At 37.0% G+C, this 17,152-nt stretch overlaps 1 protein-coding gene across 4 annotated transcripts in view; it reads left to right on the forward strand.

The window, feature by feature from the left end:
- COL12A1 (collagen type XII alpha 1 chain) overlaps positions 1-17,152 on the forward strand; it is a 110,738-nt gene that overhangs the window by 84,609 nt on the left and 8,977 nt on the right. For all 4 annotated transcript variants that reach the window (XM_036413182.2, XM_036413179.2, XM_036413185.2 and 1 more), the window contains 9 exons: positions 1,291-1,440; positions 3,182-3,259; positions 4,750-4,836; positions 6,521-6,574; positions 7,575-7,670; positions 8,858-8,911; positions 9,270-9,323; positions 13,555-13,608; positions 15,622-15,693. In XM_036413182.2, coding sequence (XP_036269075.1) covers positions 1,291-1,440; positions 3,182-3,259; positions 4,750-4,836; positions 6,521-6,574; positions 7,575-7,670; positions 8,858-8,911; positions 9,270-9,323; positions 13,555-13,608; positions 15,622-15,693 — 699 coding nt within the window. The remainder of the gene's footprint in view (positions 1-1,290; positions 1,441-3,181; positions 3,260-4,749; positions 4,837-6,520; positions 6,575-7,574; positions 7,671-8,857; positions 8,912-9,269; positions 9,324-13,554; positions 13,609-15,621; positions 15,694-17,152) is intronic.

Raw genomic sequence — 17,152 nt, forward strand, 5'->3', positions numbered from 1 at the left:
CTCTGTGGGAAAAACATTTACTGTTTAAAAAAATCTCTAGGCATTGTTCTTAGGTTTATTGATTCACAGCATTTAGGGAAACTTCTGTTTCTTTTAACTTTGAACTGAACTTTTCAAAATAATCATTAAGAGCTTACTTGAGCCAAGACCAGTTTGGCTTAGTGGATAGAGCGTCGGCCTGCTGGCTGAGGGGTCCCAGGTTCGATTCTGGTCAGGGGCATGTACCTTGGTTGCGGGGACATCCCCGGAGGGGGTGTGCAAGAGGCAGCTGATGGATGATTCTCTCTCATCGATGTTTCTAACTCTCTATCTCTCTTCCTCTCTGTAAAAAGTCAAATATATATATATATATTTTTTTAAGAGCTTACTTGAGTATTTGTGCTGTGATAAGTGGAAACTATCAGCAAAACTATAATCTTTAAAGATTACCTGCAACCAATCTTTACATTGTTGAGATACACATTTTATTAATTATCTGTCCTAATAGATTTAAGATTCCTAGTGTCCTCAATATCAGACAAAAAAAAAAAAATAAATAAAGTTGAATCTTGATCTATTGGTTTCTAGAGCTGAATCTCTATAGAAGACATATGCTAGTTCTTTCTATGTTAGGTATTTATACAGTATGAAAGTTCTTTTTGACTGAAATTTGGAAAAAAAAATATTTCTTGGCAGAAACCTCAGTTGGTTTAAAGCATTGTCTGATACACCAAAGTTGTGGGTTTGATCCCTGGATAGGACACATAAAAAAAATCAACCAATGAATGAATACAGTGGAAGAACAAATGGATGTCTCTCTCTCTCTGTCTCTCTCTCTCTCTCTCTCTAAATCAATAAATAATATAAGAGAAAACAAATTAAAAATTCAACTTAACAAAGTCAGTGAAAGACATCCAAGGCTCTGTTTTACTGAATCTAATAATAAATTATTGGTTTATTAGCTTGTATTTGAATAGTTCTTTATAGTTTACAGAGTCATCTCATCTATATTCTCTCTGGTCATCTTAGTAATGGTACATGGTGGGAAGATAAGAAAGTATCCATGTGTGTGTGGCTGAAGGAAACAGGCTTAGAGAGGTTTCCTGGGTCACTTGATTAACGTGACCCAGGAAATTAATGTTAACAAATGACAAGACATTGCAACCTGGTCTTGGATTTTAGTCTAAGATGCCTCATTTGGGATGAGAGCAGCTTAAAGAACACATTTTTAAACATGGATATGAAATATGAAGAAGTCAGCCAATTTTTTGGTCGTGAAAAATTTATAATGGAAACCTACGATTTTTATAGGTTCATATCGTAGTGACCCCAAAAAGTATTAAGCTTTACATCGACTGCTATGAAATTATAGAAAAAGATATCAAGGAAGCTGGAAATATCACAACTGATGGTTACGAAATTCTTGGGAAACTACTTAAAGGGGAGAGGAAATCAGCCACAGTAAGTAACACATTTTTATTTTTCTTGGTATCTTGAGTTAAGATTGAAAGGGCATTTTTTAAAGCAGTAAGTGAATTTTTTTTCTCTCAGTGAGTTTTAAGTTGTTAAATTTCTTGTTCGGATTGAAACTTGGGAAGCGTTATATCCAGGAAATATGCTACTGACAGAATATAATAATGTGTCTTATTGCTAAAAACAAAATAAGATGTCAAGGCAACAGAGAACATCATGCAGTCATCTTGAAACAGGATCCAGCTGGAGAGTACCACACAAATCGCTGCCAGGGTAATCAGTGAAATCTAAAATAATTCAGTTTTTTTGTTCTTCAAAGAGAGTAATTGCTAATACAAATTTGCGCCGTCGGGACGTTAAGCGTTTGTGGACATTGCCTGTGACCGTCACTGGAGCCCGTGCTTTCTCGCAGAGGGGCCGCTGTCTTTGTCCGAGGGCAGATCGGTGCAGAACAGCAGCCAGCTGACCGCATTACTAACAAGTTCACTGGCCCATGTTTGAGGCAGGAGCGTGCCAACCCTATTTACAGTTCTGTCTAGTGAGACAGTTTTAAATGGAGGTTTCCACTGTACCAAGTCGTATGAACATTGTAGTTGGTATTAAATGCCAATCGATAGTCACAGAGTTCTAAAAGCAAGTCTGCTGTCTTTGGCTTCTATTAATTTTTAAATCACATTTATTTCATTTAGCTTTCTTCCATAGGCAGAATTTTCTTCTCCTAGACTCAAAAGTTGAAATTTCTATGCTGCAACGAAAAACTACAAGTGCGAGTTTAATATAATTGTGATTAAAATTCAGACTTGCTATTGACTACTGTATTTTATGTTTAAATAGAATAACTATATCAGAGCTATAAAATAAGTTATAGCTAAACAATCTTTTCTTTCTTATTAAAAAAGTTTTATTTTTAAAAAGTAGAAAGATAGAAAGTATATATTACAGCTGGCCCTCAGTATCTGCAGATTATGTGTCTGTGGATTCAACAGAGGATTGAAAATAATAATAAATAAAATTCCAAAAAGTCAAATCCTAAGCAAAATAGCATAAACAATTATTTACATAGAATTTGCATTGTATTAGGTATTATAAGTAACCAAGAGATAATTTAAAGTAGAGGGAAGGATGTGCTTAGGTTATGCAAATACCAGGTCATTTTCCTTAGCCTTAAACATCCTTGGGTTTTGGTATCTGTGCGGTCCTGGAGCTAGTCCCTCTGCAAATAACAAGTACTATATTGAAATAGTTAAGCTGAGGGTAATCAGAAAAATTATTAGTCAGCCCCTAGGTAAGAATTTATGAAAAAAAAAAAGAGCATCAATGGTAGAATAAATGCGGAATGGCTTTTGAAATTTTACTTTTTTTTTTTTTTTTTTTTTACAAGGATAGACTATTAAAAGTTGATTTAACTGTGTTGTTTTGCAATTCTTAGTGAAATAAATTCACAGTTAAACAAAGGACTTTGTTCTCTTTGAAAAACAAAAAACTCAAACATTTCTTTTTTAGCCAAGGAAGTGAATCAGAAGTGGGAATTTCACATATGCATTTGCTTTACTGTCTCTTTGTCTCAGGCACAGGCTTTTATGCTCTTTCCTCATGAAGTAAGGATCCCTTTGCTCCCAAGGGCTTGCACCCTTGAGACAGAGAGGTTGGTAAAGGTTAAGTTGTGGAAACGTCAAGATAAAAATGTTCTCATGCATCTTTCGCTGATGTTGCTGTTGGTTGTTTGCAGTTCCAAATCCAAGATTTCGATATCGTCTGCAGTCCAGTGTGGACTAGTAGAGACAGATGCTGTGATATTCCCTCAAGGGTAAGTACAACGGAATGGAAGCCTGTGGCAGCGTTATGAGCCCCCTGGGAGTAAGGGGTCTGGATGGGGATGGTCTGGGAGAGGAAGTAGCACTCAGCAACTTCTTCTTCAGGATGCACACACATCACTGTGCATGCTAATCAGCGACCAGAGCTTGGGCCAGTGACCCCAACCTCGGAAACCAGGAATGGAGGTTGGATAAGACACATCTGTGAATTCTCCCTTGCAGTGAGGGTGTTATGCATAGTTAGAAAAGTCCTGCTGCGTCAGCGTGTTTGATACACCTACAGCAGACCCCTCCTGTTGTTTATAAAGTCTCAGCATTTTATAGAATAAGCCATCTCCTCTCTGGATATTTAAAGTTTGGGATCAACAGTATTTGTTTTTGAGATGATGACTCACTCCCATAGTATCATTTCCCATAGAAAATGGTTACAAAGTTAAATGCTGATGATGGATTTGAAGCATTGGGCAAGCACTAAACTGCCTACACTCCCCGGATGAGTGTGCATTTATTTATTGACCACCTATTATAAGCAGGCACTATTCTATGTGCTAGAGCCACAGCAGTGAAAGGTAAATATTCTAGTGAAAGACAGGGGAAGAGAAAGTAGCTATATTAACAAGTAGCTATAGACTATGGTATAGAGCACATGTGTCAAACACAAGGCCCGCGGGCCAAATCCGTCCCGCCATGCCTTGCAATGTGGCCTGCACCGCGCTGTCATCACTGCACTCCGCTGCGTTTCCATCACAATGACAGTTTATGACTGTTCAGTAAACCATTCGGCCCGCGATTTAGGCTGGATTTTAGATTTTGGCCCCTTCTCTGATTGAGTTCGACACCCCTAGTATAGAGTGAAAGTCCTAGGATGAAAAACAAATCAGGGGAAAGGGATAGATAGCTAAGTGAGTACCACCAGCCCTCCGTGATAGGGGAGATTTAAGCAGAGACCTGAATCGGGTGAGGGAGACAATAAAGTGGACACTGGTGCGAGAGCCAGAGAGAGCTTTAAAGCCAAAGGCCCAAAGGCCACAAGGTGCCACACTATCTGAGAAATACTAGTCAGATCCGTGGGGCTGGAGCAGAGTGAATGTGGAAAGTGGGATGACCAAGGTGGGGCTTTGCAGGGCCTGGGGAGCTTTATAGGCCACGGGAAGGACTCAGGTTTTCTAAATGAAGTGGGCCTTTCTCTGACACCAGATTAGAGAAAACTGGATTAGATAACCAGCGGCCACAGTGGCAGTTTTGTAGACATTTCTTTGTTATGGGAGGTTTCCTAGAGTGAATGTAAAATAAAGACATAAAGGAGCGAAGCAAGATTCAACCCAAGACTATTTGTAACGATAACTAAAATTATTTCTTGCACATTGGGAAACAGATTTCCTTGTGGAAATATGATAAGTGGAAGATATGATAAGTGGAAGTGGGGGATGGGGAGTCATTTTTGCCCTCAGTTCATAGGTAACTATTCTTCTCGATATTTCAGAGAGATGAAGCGAAATGCCCGGCTCTTCCGAATGCTTGCACGTGCACACAGGACAGCGTTGGACCTCCGGGACCACCAGGCCCTGCTGTAAGGAAACTGAAAAAGCCCTCGTTTTTCCTTTAAAGCTTTGGAGTAGTCATTCTTTTTTCATTTTTTAAATTTAAATCTTTATTGTTGAAAGTATTACATATGTTCCCTCCTTCTCCTCTCCCCCATTGACTTCTTCCAGCCTTCCCTCCCAACCCCCAAGCTATGCATATATGCATACAAGTTTACAAGTTCTTTGGTTGATCCAACAACCTCCCTCCCTCCCCCCCCCCCCCTCGCCACCCCCACACTTCCCTCCCTCTGAGATTCTGTTGTCTGTTCCACGTATTCTTTTGCATAAAATGCTTCTAGCCATCCACATTTTCTGGGACAGAGCAAGCCATATTGCAGACCACTTTTGTGGTGTATTTTGGTGGAGTAATACAAGAAGAAGATGTAAACACATTTGAACATGCAGGAATGAATGAAACCGGCTTCGTATTTCAGAACTTTTCTCTTAAAGATGTGAATCTGTGTTTCCATCTGTAATCACATGCTTTTGAAAATTCATTACATCTCCTAAAACTTCCTTCTGTGTATGTTACAGAACCACAGTTGGGTGGTTAACCCAAGAACTATTTGTTTAGAACAAGGATATGTGTACCTTATGTAGCAGACATCTCAATAACATATGAAGATGTTACATATGTGATGATATAAACTCTGGGTGCAAGTATTGGGGTTTAGAGTAACTTGAATGAGAGAAGATAAAGTCTATATCTATTTATGGGGGAGGTGAGACCAAGAAATTATAGACAAAACAGTGAAGATTGCAATGATATGTCTCATTAATCAACGTGGAACCCTTTGCTCTTATCGATCCAACATCTGAGCTGGACTGGTTTTGTGAAGTGGTAGTCACTCCTCTAGGCCCTAAAGGCATCTTTTAAGAAAATGATTAACATAGAACCAGTTCAGAGATTCTAATAATACCCAATTTTACCATACAAAGTTAGTCATTGAGATAACTTCCTATGAGGACTATGATTTCAGATATGTAAATAATTTTATGTAAATAATGTAAAATAATTTTAGATTAATTATAAGCTAGCTTCTCATGTACAGAATTGGAATTTCACTGGAATTACCATAATTTCTATTTATAGTGATTTACCTGATTTATATTTATAATCATAAAATTATATCCCAATGTGACTTAGATGTTTTTGAGAAATAGAGATTTTTTTTTCTCTAATTGTAAGATAACATTATTAGATATCACTACCATATTTATTTCTTCTTTGGCCAGTAGTCTCTGAATTCTTGTCACTAACCTACATATTCTGAGATTCTGAGTGATCCAAGATACTCTTCTTTTTGCATATTATTTCCCCTGAAGAATGCATGCATATAATTCCAAAGCTGAATTTTCTCTTTACTGTATTTAAATAATGCTTGCTTTTTTTTTTCAGTAACCCTTACATTTTAAAATAAACTTCAAGATTTGCTAACAATTAAGGAAGTTCAGAATGTAAAAATGAGACACTTAGGGCATACAAGGTTTTAAAATTATTCCCTTTCCCCACTTATTTGTGGGATATAAAGTCTTTACTTCAGTATTTTGTAAGTAGCTGCAGAAGTATTGATTGGAGAATATGCTGCTTCTTGAAACAATTTTTATATATTGACTTTTTTCTACTCTCCTTACATTCACCCTGAAATGTGTTCTTACTGTGTATTTTAGGGAGGACCTGGTGCTAAAGGTCCCAGAGGTGAAAGAGGTATCAGTGGGGCAATTGTAAGTATATTTTAGAGTGCGTTTAAATGTTCATGTATATATTGAAGTCTGGTTGTTCAAATTTCTGCTAAGGGGGTATGTGACCTTGAGCAAGTCAGTTCACGCTTAGTGTGCCTTAGGCACTATATTGTCTTGTCTTTGGATGTCAAAATGATGGACCAGAGAAATAAATGTACAGGGTATGTCACTGCTGCAGGACTTGCACATGGGAATCTGCAGAACCCATGGGCTCTGCTGCAACCTGTGGAAACGGGGTGTGACCCAGCCATCAGTCAGAAGACCCCACAGGGAGCAGAGTCCCGTTAGAGGGTTGGGAACCGTTCTGCTGCTCTGCTTTACACCTGCCTCAGAGAAAGAGCTGAGAAGCCACATGTGTGTTTGCTGGGGGTCTTACACCTGTCCCTCTTACCAGTTTCACACTGATCTTCCATGAACCACCCCAAGCTTTTTAAGGCACATATTTGATGAAGATAATGTGTAGCTTTTGTCACAATCTCACAGATGATAAGCTACATCAGTTAGGAAAGGGTAAGCCTGGGATGCTAACCCAGGTCTGTCTGACTCCAAGTTTGTGCCTTTGACACCTACACACATTGCAAAGAAGCTTCAGTACAGAGTATCTGCTCAGCAGATATCCGCTCCTTGCTGGATTCATAGACATGTTAGTTCCAGAAATGAGCCCAAGTCTAAGAGAAATCAGGACTAGCTTAAAATAAACCAAATCTAATAACATTTGAATTTTGATCTCATGAATATATGACTATAAATATCTGAATATGTTAGAGTCAATATATTTTACTTCTTTAAAAAAATGTACTTCTAATAGGGGTTTTGGAAATTTAAGTATTCTTGTGAATTTATTTCATTTTTCAGTTGTTCTTATAAGAAGTATTACATGATGGTGTTCTAGGGTCAGGAAGGCAAGTTTCTGACTGGATGCTAGCACTGGATGAGCATTAATTACATGACCACGTGGTTGTTTCTTCCTTGTGTGTTTTAGGGGCCCCCTGGCCCTCGTGGGGATTCAGGTCCTCCAGGCCCCCAGGGTCCTCCAGGTCCCCAGGGGCCCAACGGACTCTCTATTCCTGGAGAACAAGTAAGTACAAAGGCTTTCTGTATTATGCAAGGATGGCAGATTAACACTGAATTTAACTGGAACATTTTTTTACTCCTATGTTTTGCCAAATCTAATGTTTTCTCAGAGAACTCAACAAAGTTAGTCATTGAGATAACTTCCTATGAGGACTATGATTTCAGATATGTAAATAGTTTATGTAATAATGTATAACTGTGTAGACAAAAATTACGCTACTTCTTTGACCTATAAATCTTTTAAAATAAATAATACATATATCCTTCAACATCCTGAGGACTTTGACATTGCTTTCAGTCTGTGGCTTCCCTGGAGTCCTTTAGTAATACCTAGGACCTCAAGGCAAGCTTGCATTATTATTCTAGGTCATTGCTTCTTTAAACATTTTTAAATGTTAATCTAAGTTATAAAGAATGTTTTTACCTTTTAAGACGTATATTGTATTTAACTAACTTTTTCTGTATATTAAGATAAAGTAAACATACTTTACGAATAAAAATACAATAACTTCATAGTTCTTAAATTTAAATCTTAACTACCTTTTAGGAAGATAGATAACTTTTTTTGGCATTTAAAGAAAATAAAATCTATATTAGATATAGTTAGAAATGAGACCTGTGAAGGAACAGGGCTTTCTTGCTCAAAAGGGTTGAATGCATCTACTGTGAGCTTCTTATGTCCAAAAGAAAGTTGTAGAGGTTTTACCTTTTTTTTTTTTTTTTACTACTACTACTACCACTATTAAATTACCAGTTTTAATTAATTCAACTTTTCTTTTTTAACAAGTGTCTTCAAACAAGTAGTAATAAGTACCAAATTATGTTATTTTCTTAGAACATTTCATTGACTATTAAAATTAGCACCAAATTAAATATATTAAGACAAAATAGCTTTCTCCCTTCAAATTTTCTTTATATGAAATTCCCGTATGTTAAAGGATCTTCTTTTCAAGTAGGTATATTACCCCATAATTACATAAAATTATCCCTTAATAAATGAAAATTACAATATGGCATTTGTAGCTTACAGAGTGAGCATCAATGCAAAAAGTGATTTATTCATCACCCTTCAAAAATATTCTTACATCAGATTTATGAAGTGATGGGGAGATTTCAGAGATGACTCATGTCTTCCCTTTCCACTTAATCTCTGTAAAACCCTGGGAACTGTCTTCCCGCTGCTTTCTCTAGGGTCGCCAAGGGATGAAGGGTGATGCTGGAGAGCCAGGACTTCCAGGCCGAGCAGTGAGTAGTTGTTCTTGAAGTTACCTCTCCTTTCACTTGTCAAGTGCTATTTGACAAGCTGCCTTTGTACTGCCTGAGGAGGTGAACCAAGGTTAAGCAGCAAAGCAGAAGCCTGGCTGTGTCCTTCCATTATTTCCATTCCATGTTCTGGTCTTAATCTTCAAGTCTGTGCTTGTCAGGTCAGGTACCGGCTTGATGACTAAGTTGCTACAATATGGCTGACACTGTGCTTGCTTCTGGCTTTCTGTTTCTCTTCAGAGCCCCCTGAACTTCCTTCCTTTAAAAAAAAATGTTTTTTGGGAAAAACCAGTATCTTTTTCCACGCAGGAAGCATATTTCCTTGTTTCTTTTCATGTAGGGAACCCCAGGACTACCTGGCCCACCAGGACCAATGGGACCGCCAGGAGATCGAGTAAGTGTTCTTGGGCAAGCGATGATGATGCTGAAAATGATATCACCTTGCTGCTTATTAATTAAGAAGCCTCCACAGTTCATTTGCATGGTTGGAAAGCAGAGTTCACATATTTTGTGGAAGACTGAAAAATGAGTATCAGTGGCTCAACCAACATCAGATTAATCTCAAGGTCAATGAAACAAAATGGCAGGACTTTAGGAGAGACTTTGAAATTTTAATTTGGGAAAATTTTTTAACTTATCAGAATTAGGAAAATAAGTCCATTAAAGGAATTTCAGCTGATTAGCAGGAAATTTAAGAATTCTACAAAAATTTTCTTTCTTTCTTTCTTTCTTTCTTTCTTTCTTTCTTTTTTAAATTTAAAAATAATTTAAATATTTTTTTTATTGTTGGTAATGTTACAGATTATTTTAAATCCTAAAGTTAAAGTCTTCATTATGAGGCAGCTCTTATGTAAGAGAATAGCCTTTATTTTCAGGGCACTTTTTTGAAGTCAGCATTGCCTCTCTACATCTTTAGAACTTAAATATCACCTCTAGGCCTTGATGATGGGATAGACAAATGGTATTTAGTAAGGATTTTGCTCATTAGTGACAGCTTTCAGATTTTCTCTTGACTTACTATGAAAACAGGGCAGGAAACCCAACATTTCCCAGGATAAGTACAATAAACAGGGCTTCTACTTAATATTATAGAAATATTTGGTTTCATAGAAATTTATGAATGTTTTAATAAGATTTCAGAGTTGCTCAAAACAAAGAACTAAAGACTTTTTAGCATCCTATGGTTCAGTCTGAGAGTAGTCTGTATTCTGCCTAATCAAAAGTTAAAACATATGCCTAGCATCAGAAACTGAGAGGGCTGGTGCTGTAAAAGCTGTCATGGAAAACACTGACTTGCTTACTTTAATACCTCCAAGTCTCCGCTGGACAGAAGAAGGAGGTCATTCAGATGTTGCAAAGATTTTCCCACATAATACCAAATGGTGAATGATATGGCAATGGATTTTATTTGCTTCTATGCCTACTTAGAGTTTGAGGGAGAGAGAGGTCAAAGAGAAAATGGTATTCTCTGTGAGTCTGGTTACCTGGAGATTATATCTATTATATCTATATATCTATATATCTATATATCTATATCTATATCTATATCTATCTATATATCTTCTGTAATGATATTATATATGTATAATATAGTATACTCATACACACATATACCAGTATATATACATACACATATCAGTGTGTGTGTGTGTGTGTGTGTGTGTGTGTGTGTATGCATTTTTTTCTGACTCTTGAAACTGGAATTAGTTTTTTAAAATTATTATTAAAAAAAAAGAAGACAATAGTGAAGTTGCAAGAGTCAGTCTACTCAATTAGAAAACAAAACCAAAAATACAAGATATGATTATGGGCTGAATTGCTTGCTGCTGCAACTACTGAAACCTTATTGGGCCCATTGCCACCACTCAGTGTGGGCTTCCTGAAGACATGGTGGGTTGCCAATGCAAACATCATCGACAGGCTCTCTTTGACTGGAAATCAGCAGCCATCACCACGATCTCTGCTGCCCTGTAAAATGAGGGAGTGGGAAGGATTCTGCTTTTCACTCTCAGATTCTAATCTGAGAATCCAACTTTGTGGTGAGGCCACCCAGGTCTCCTAGGGCATGGGGATTTTTCAGAAAAATTGTTCAACTCTTTTCCTCACAGCCTTGTACACCTACTCATCACTTAGTTTTCTACCACTAATACTGAAAGTACAGTACTGATAGAACAGAATTTTGGAAAGTTAGGTAGACTTTGGGTGCAAGTTGAGAGAGAGAGAGAGAGAGACAGGGAACAAAACTTGAACCCTGTGGTAGAACAAGGGAAGAAGCCCTCAGGAGAGCAAGTGAAAAGGATCAATGGTGGAGAAGGAAGATTGTTACCAAGTTGGAGTTGGTAGGACAGAATACATGGGTTGTCTTCAACACAGATGATTTTCAAAACAAGACACAGCTTTGGGGAGTGTTAGAAAGTAACAAAAGTACCACATGTACTGGTATCTAATTTATGTGTATCTTTGAAGACAACCATAGATCTCTTCAGCCCCCCTTACATGAGTGCAAGCAGCAGTAACTGCTAGAGCTTTGAAAGTAAAGGAGAAGTTATGGCACAAAGATCTGCAGCTGCTTCAGCCCTTCTGAGGACAAGTTATATATGTTTCTCCTGAAAGAAAATAGTTGGTCAGTCCTAGGTGCTCATTGATGGATGAATGGACAAAGAACTGTAATATATGTAGAACAGACTGCTATTCATTGTTAAAAAATAAGAAAATCCTGTGATTTGCAACAACATGGATGAACCTGGAGGATATATGCTAAATGAAATAAGTCAAACACAAAAAGACAAATTCTGCATAATCTTATTTAGGTATGGAATCTAGAGAAGAATTGAATGCAGGGTAGCAGAGAGGAAAATCGTAGTTGCCAGGGGCAGTCAGAGGGGACTATGGGGAGAAGTTGGTCAAAGGTACAAAATTTCAGTTATGCAGAATGCATAAGTTCTGGAGATCTGCAGTATAGTATAGTGACTATAGTTGATAATTCTATATTGTATATTGAAATTTGTTAATAGAGTAAATCCTAAATGTTCTTAGCACACTCAAAAATTAACTATGTGAGGTGATGGATATAATAATGATTAAAGTGATTATCTTGATTGTGGTAATTATTTCACAATGAATACATATATCAAAATATCACCTCATACACCATAAATATATAGATATTTTTGTCAATTATACCTCAACAAAGCTGGAAAAAAGAAAATGTTCTTAGGCTGACTGAAGAAGGGTTATTCAAAAATATGATAGTTATAAGAAAGGAAGGAAGGAAGGAAGGAAGGAAGGAAGGAAGGAAGGAAGGAAGGAAGGAAGGAAAGAAGGAAGAAAGGGCATGTCCTATATAGCATTTGGAGAAATTCAGATGGAAGAAAAGCCATTCAAACTGTACAAGCAATACTATTACCAGCTCATTTTTGCTTCTTAAGCGGCTCTCAGAAGCAGTGTTGATGCTACAGCAGATGAAGTTGGAATCTGCTTTTCATTTTGCAGGATTAGATCTTCCAGAAAAGAGTTTGAAATTTTTATCTCTATTATTTTCTGAAAAAAATGTTCAGAAACTTTTATAGTGGAATATATGTAACACCATTTAAAAGAAATAATTTAAACTTCCTATTGCAAAATCAATGGAAACATGGATACTTCATCCAAATGTTCCTGATTTTTGCTAGGATCCAGGAATATGGATGGAATTATCACTCTTATTCTCTGCAGAAAATGAGACAAACATCTCCTTCAACAGAAGAATGGGACAACCATAAAAAATGATCTGACTCAGAAATCCTCGGCTGGGTTTCAAAGACCTGCTATTGGGATGGATGTTAGCTGGGCAGCAGAGTGACTCATTCCAGACAGAGGTCATTTGGCACTGTGTGGAGATGGAGCGAGACAGCCAAAGAGGGAGCCTGTGGGGAGATGCCCTGTGCTTCTGAGACAGATCTCTCCTTCCCAGTCAACCAGGCACCCATGCCGGTCTGGCCTTCTCTGTGAGATGAGGAGAGATGGGCCACTAAAAAAATTAAATGATTGAGGATTTCATTTGTTTCCAATGAAGGTGGTTAAGATAGCATCGCTTCTTTCTATGGGTGGAGGAGGGATCACAAAAGTGGAGACTTCAAAAGTCCTGCCCTGCCCATTGCTCAGGGAATGAGCAAGGGAGTTTACTAATCAGTTGCTTGGGCTCTCCTCCCTCTTTTATGCGACCACGTGCTTTTCTCAGCAACATAGTCTTCATCCCATTTTATCCAGTGTGTGGACGTGGACTTTCAGCAGAAAGGGTTAGTTTTTCCTCTAGACTTCCTACTCTTACAAAAGCAAACGCTAGTATCTTCAAGAAATACATGTTTTCTCTGTAGAAGGTGAATTTGACTCTTGAAATGATTGTATCTATAACTACATAGATGAATGAGTATAGAAATTAATTATTCAGTGAAAGGCATTAAGTTGAATTTGAAAGTGCTGCGTGTGTTTTGGGTAGTATATTTGTCTTTATATTGCAAGGTTACCTGCAAACAGCAAATTGGTCAAATTCTTCACCCTTCATGCTTAGCAACCTGGTTAGCATTTTTTTCCTTTTCACGTGGTCATTTTCTCACTACCTCTAATTAATTTTATTTTTTCAACAGGGCTTCACTGGAAAAGATGGCGCAATGGGACCCAGGGGTCCACCCGGGCCACCGGTAAGAAAGAATTCGTTACCTTGCTGTCTTTCCACTTTGCTAGAGAAGAGCCTGGCAACCTGGTTTCTGTGCTGGGGGTACACCATGGGAGCTGCTGTTTAATTTTCATTTTCCTAAATAAAAACGGGCCAGAAAAAACAGATGTGTTAAAATACAGTTTTATTGTTTAATCAAGTTATATTTGAAAAAATAGGAAAATATCCCTAAATAACTTGGTCACCCCATCAAAACCATAAGAATTTTCAAATTAGTATCTCCTAATAAGAATTCATTAAGTGCCTTAGTCCCACCCATACCCACATTTTGAATGGTGGCATTTTATGACCTTACTGGTTACTTCCTGGTGTACAATTTTAAGGATCTGTGGCTATGATATTTGAGTTTTAAGGACATTTATTACTGAATAGTTATCAGTCATTTTAAGGAAGTAAGTTTTAGTCAAGTAGGTCTTCTAATTAAGATCTTTTGGGAAAAATACTAAAGCCAATGATGCAGGTATACAGATGCGACTGTATACCTGCATCCAGGTGAGATCACAGATTGTTTGAGATGATAGAGGTATATATATATATATATATATATATATATATATATATATATATATATATATAATGGTAGAGTATGAAGATTCAATAGCATATTTTAAAGTAATCTAATTTATTTCTAATATATATAGCTTTTGAAATATATATATATATATATATATATATTTCAGGTAAGGGGGAGTTTAAATTTACAATAAACTTTCATTTAAAATATTTACTACAGAGCTTAAAACTGGCATAATTGAGGAAGTAAAGGATTAATTATTTTACCAAATCTGATTATTTAATTTTAAGGAAATTTCAGGCTTTAGAACATAATGTATTTCTTAATAGGTATTATATATAAGGGTGGGTAAAAGTAGGTTTACAGTTATTCTTGTGAAAGAAATACAATAATTAATAAGTAATACTACAAGAATAAATTGTTTCAAGTAATCACAGCTGTAAACCTACTTTTGCCCCACCCTGTGTGTGTGTAATATATATATATATATATATATATATATATATATATATATATACATATATACATATACACATATATATAATTATATTATAGTTGTTAATCCTCACCCAAGGGTATTTTCTCACAGATTTTTAGAGAGAGTGGAAGGGAGAGACAGAGAGAGAAATATCGATTGGTTGTTTCCTGCATATACCTCTCTACCAGGGCTTGGAATCAAACCTGCAACCAAAGTACATGGCCTTGACTGGAATCGCACTGGGACCCTTTTGTCTGAGGGCCAACACTCTATCCAAACAGGCTAGGGCTCACCCTGTATATTCTACTAAAAGATGACTAATGTAACTTGAAGCTGGGTTAAAAGGAACAAGGAGAAATTCTTATGGTTTTGATGGGGTGAAGGGTGCTGATGGACAGATGAGAGTGGAAGTGTAGAGAATGCACCAAAGGGAAAGTGAATTTCTAGGCTGAGAGTGCAATATCCAGCAGACAAGGGGAGCCTCTGCCACAATGATGCCAAATTTAGCAAAAAAATGGCTACCTTCTTAATTTCTCCCCAGCCAAAGTCTTCACTGCTGTCTTTTGATGGGTTGTCTGGTTATGTAATAGAAATACACTAAAAACAGGAATTGCTTTCTGCAGGTTCACTTTGTACCAATTTACTGAGATCACAGTCTGTGAACTGTAAAACTAATCACATATAACTGATAATATATATATATATATATATATATATATATATATATATATATATATATATATATATATATATATAATGGCCTAAACATATATTTTAGAACTATACAGTCAATAAAAACTGAATGGAAATTTTCAAGATTTGTTTCTCTTTGTGTCAACTTAAAATTTGGTTTTACTCTTTCTTAAAATGTGATTATGTGCTGCTTCATTGAAAAGCTTTTGAAGCTGGCCTCTCTGTCAGCTTCTATCTAAAGATGGGACTTTAATTTCATCACATCGTTCTCTTTCCCGACCTGTGTGCTGTAGGGAAGCCCAGGCTCCCCTGGAGCCTCAGGACCGAGTGGGAAGCCAGGCAAGCCTGGAGACCACGGCCGGCCGGTAAGCGGACCGCTCGCACGTCCAGAGTTATTCCACTGCTGCCTCCAGTAATGAAAGGCTCTGGCACGTTCATGTTATCTTTGCTGTGATGTGTTTGAAGCGTTTGTTGAAACGATGCCAAACCAGTGGAATTAACTTGGTACTGGTTTTAAAGTTTTTCTCTCTGAGTTAGAATATTCTGGGATGAAAACTGTGGTTATAGGGTTTCTTTAAAAGGAGAAAGGGATTATGAGCCAAGACACATATTTCTGCGCTGTGTAAACACTTTAAGCTGGGTCAGCAGAAGGATTCTCTTTATGTAGAAGTACTATGCTCTTAACAGAAAATACGTGATGATGCATGATGATGGTGCAGGGTGCTTCCACAGGTAGTGTGTGGATGTCACCCTGGGCAATATCATCCAGCCAAGCCACCTGCTCTTTTCTCTTTCCTCGAGGATGCTAAGAACATTAGTCCCAGAATTAAAAGGATTGATTGAATCTACTATTAAACTTTTTATACTGCCCAAATTATGTCCGGGTTAACTTTCTTTTAGTCAGGCGTTTTGCTAAAAATGGTCACTGAGATGGTATTATGCTTATCTAGTATTTTCAAATTTGTATCTCCAAAACTGAATTTGACATTCTTAAAATATCCAGAAGTATTTGTAATGACTAGTGGGCTTCACATACTTTACAAGTTCTTCCTTATTTTGCATATGAATTGTGGATTTATCTCATCGAAATAGAATTCTGAAATATATAAAAAAAAGTTACCTTAAAGATAATAGAGTCCAACTAGTTAGCTGCTCTCTGGACTGGACTTCTGTTTATTAAGTGTTGTCCAAGTTACAAAATCCTGAGTTTAAAAAAAATCTTTTAATGCCACACAAATTTAGAGTAGAATCTTTATGTGACATTGGTTGCTTTTTATGTTTACATAAAATTAAACAAGCAACACAAAGATTTAAAGGACTCCAGATATACTTTATAATCTGTGTATACCCTAACACATGATCTAATCACTCTCTTTTCTTCAATGAACCATGGCAGAAACCTCACAAGAGCAGTTTAAAGTACATGGAACTCTTCTGCCCATTCAGAATTCCATTTTGACCGATGAGTTTCACACAAGACTATTACTGATGCAATTGATTGCTACCACTGGAAACCCAAATGAAACTTGCAATTCCTTGACTTAAAATGTGACCTTACATCTTGGCAATAACAATGATTTCCACACACCCTCTATACAAGAACAATCTCAGAGTGGTAGTAAATAAAATAAAAAAACCACCACCACCAGGAACAATATCAAAATAACAGCAAATGAGAAAAAAATTTCCCTGAAATCTACCTAAGGCTCCAAAGTCAATAATAATATGTTTCCATTAACAGTGTCTGGCACTTTTGGCAAAGGGAGAGCCAAACTCTAGTTTATCTTATGATTGTAACTTGTAACATTTATTTGGGCCTTATTG

The sequence above is a fragment of the Pipistrellus kuhlii genome, unplaced genomic scaffold (assembly GCF_014108245.1).
Source record: "Pipistrellus kuhlii isolate mPipKuh1 unplaced genomic scaffold, mPipKuh1.p scaffold_m20_p_5, whole genome shotgun sequence".
NCBI lineage: Eukaryota > Metazoa > Chordata > Mammalia > Chiroptera > Vespertilionidae > Pipistrellus > Pipistrellus kuhlii.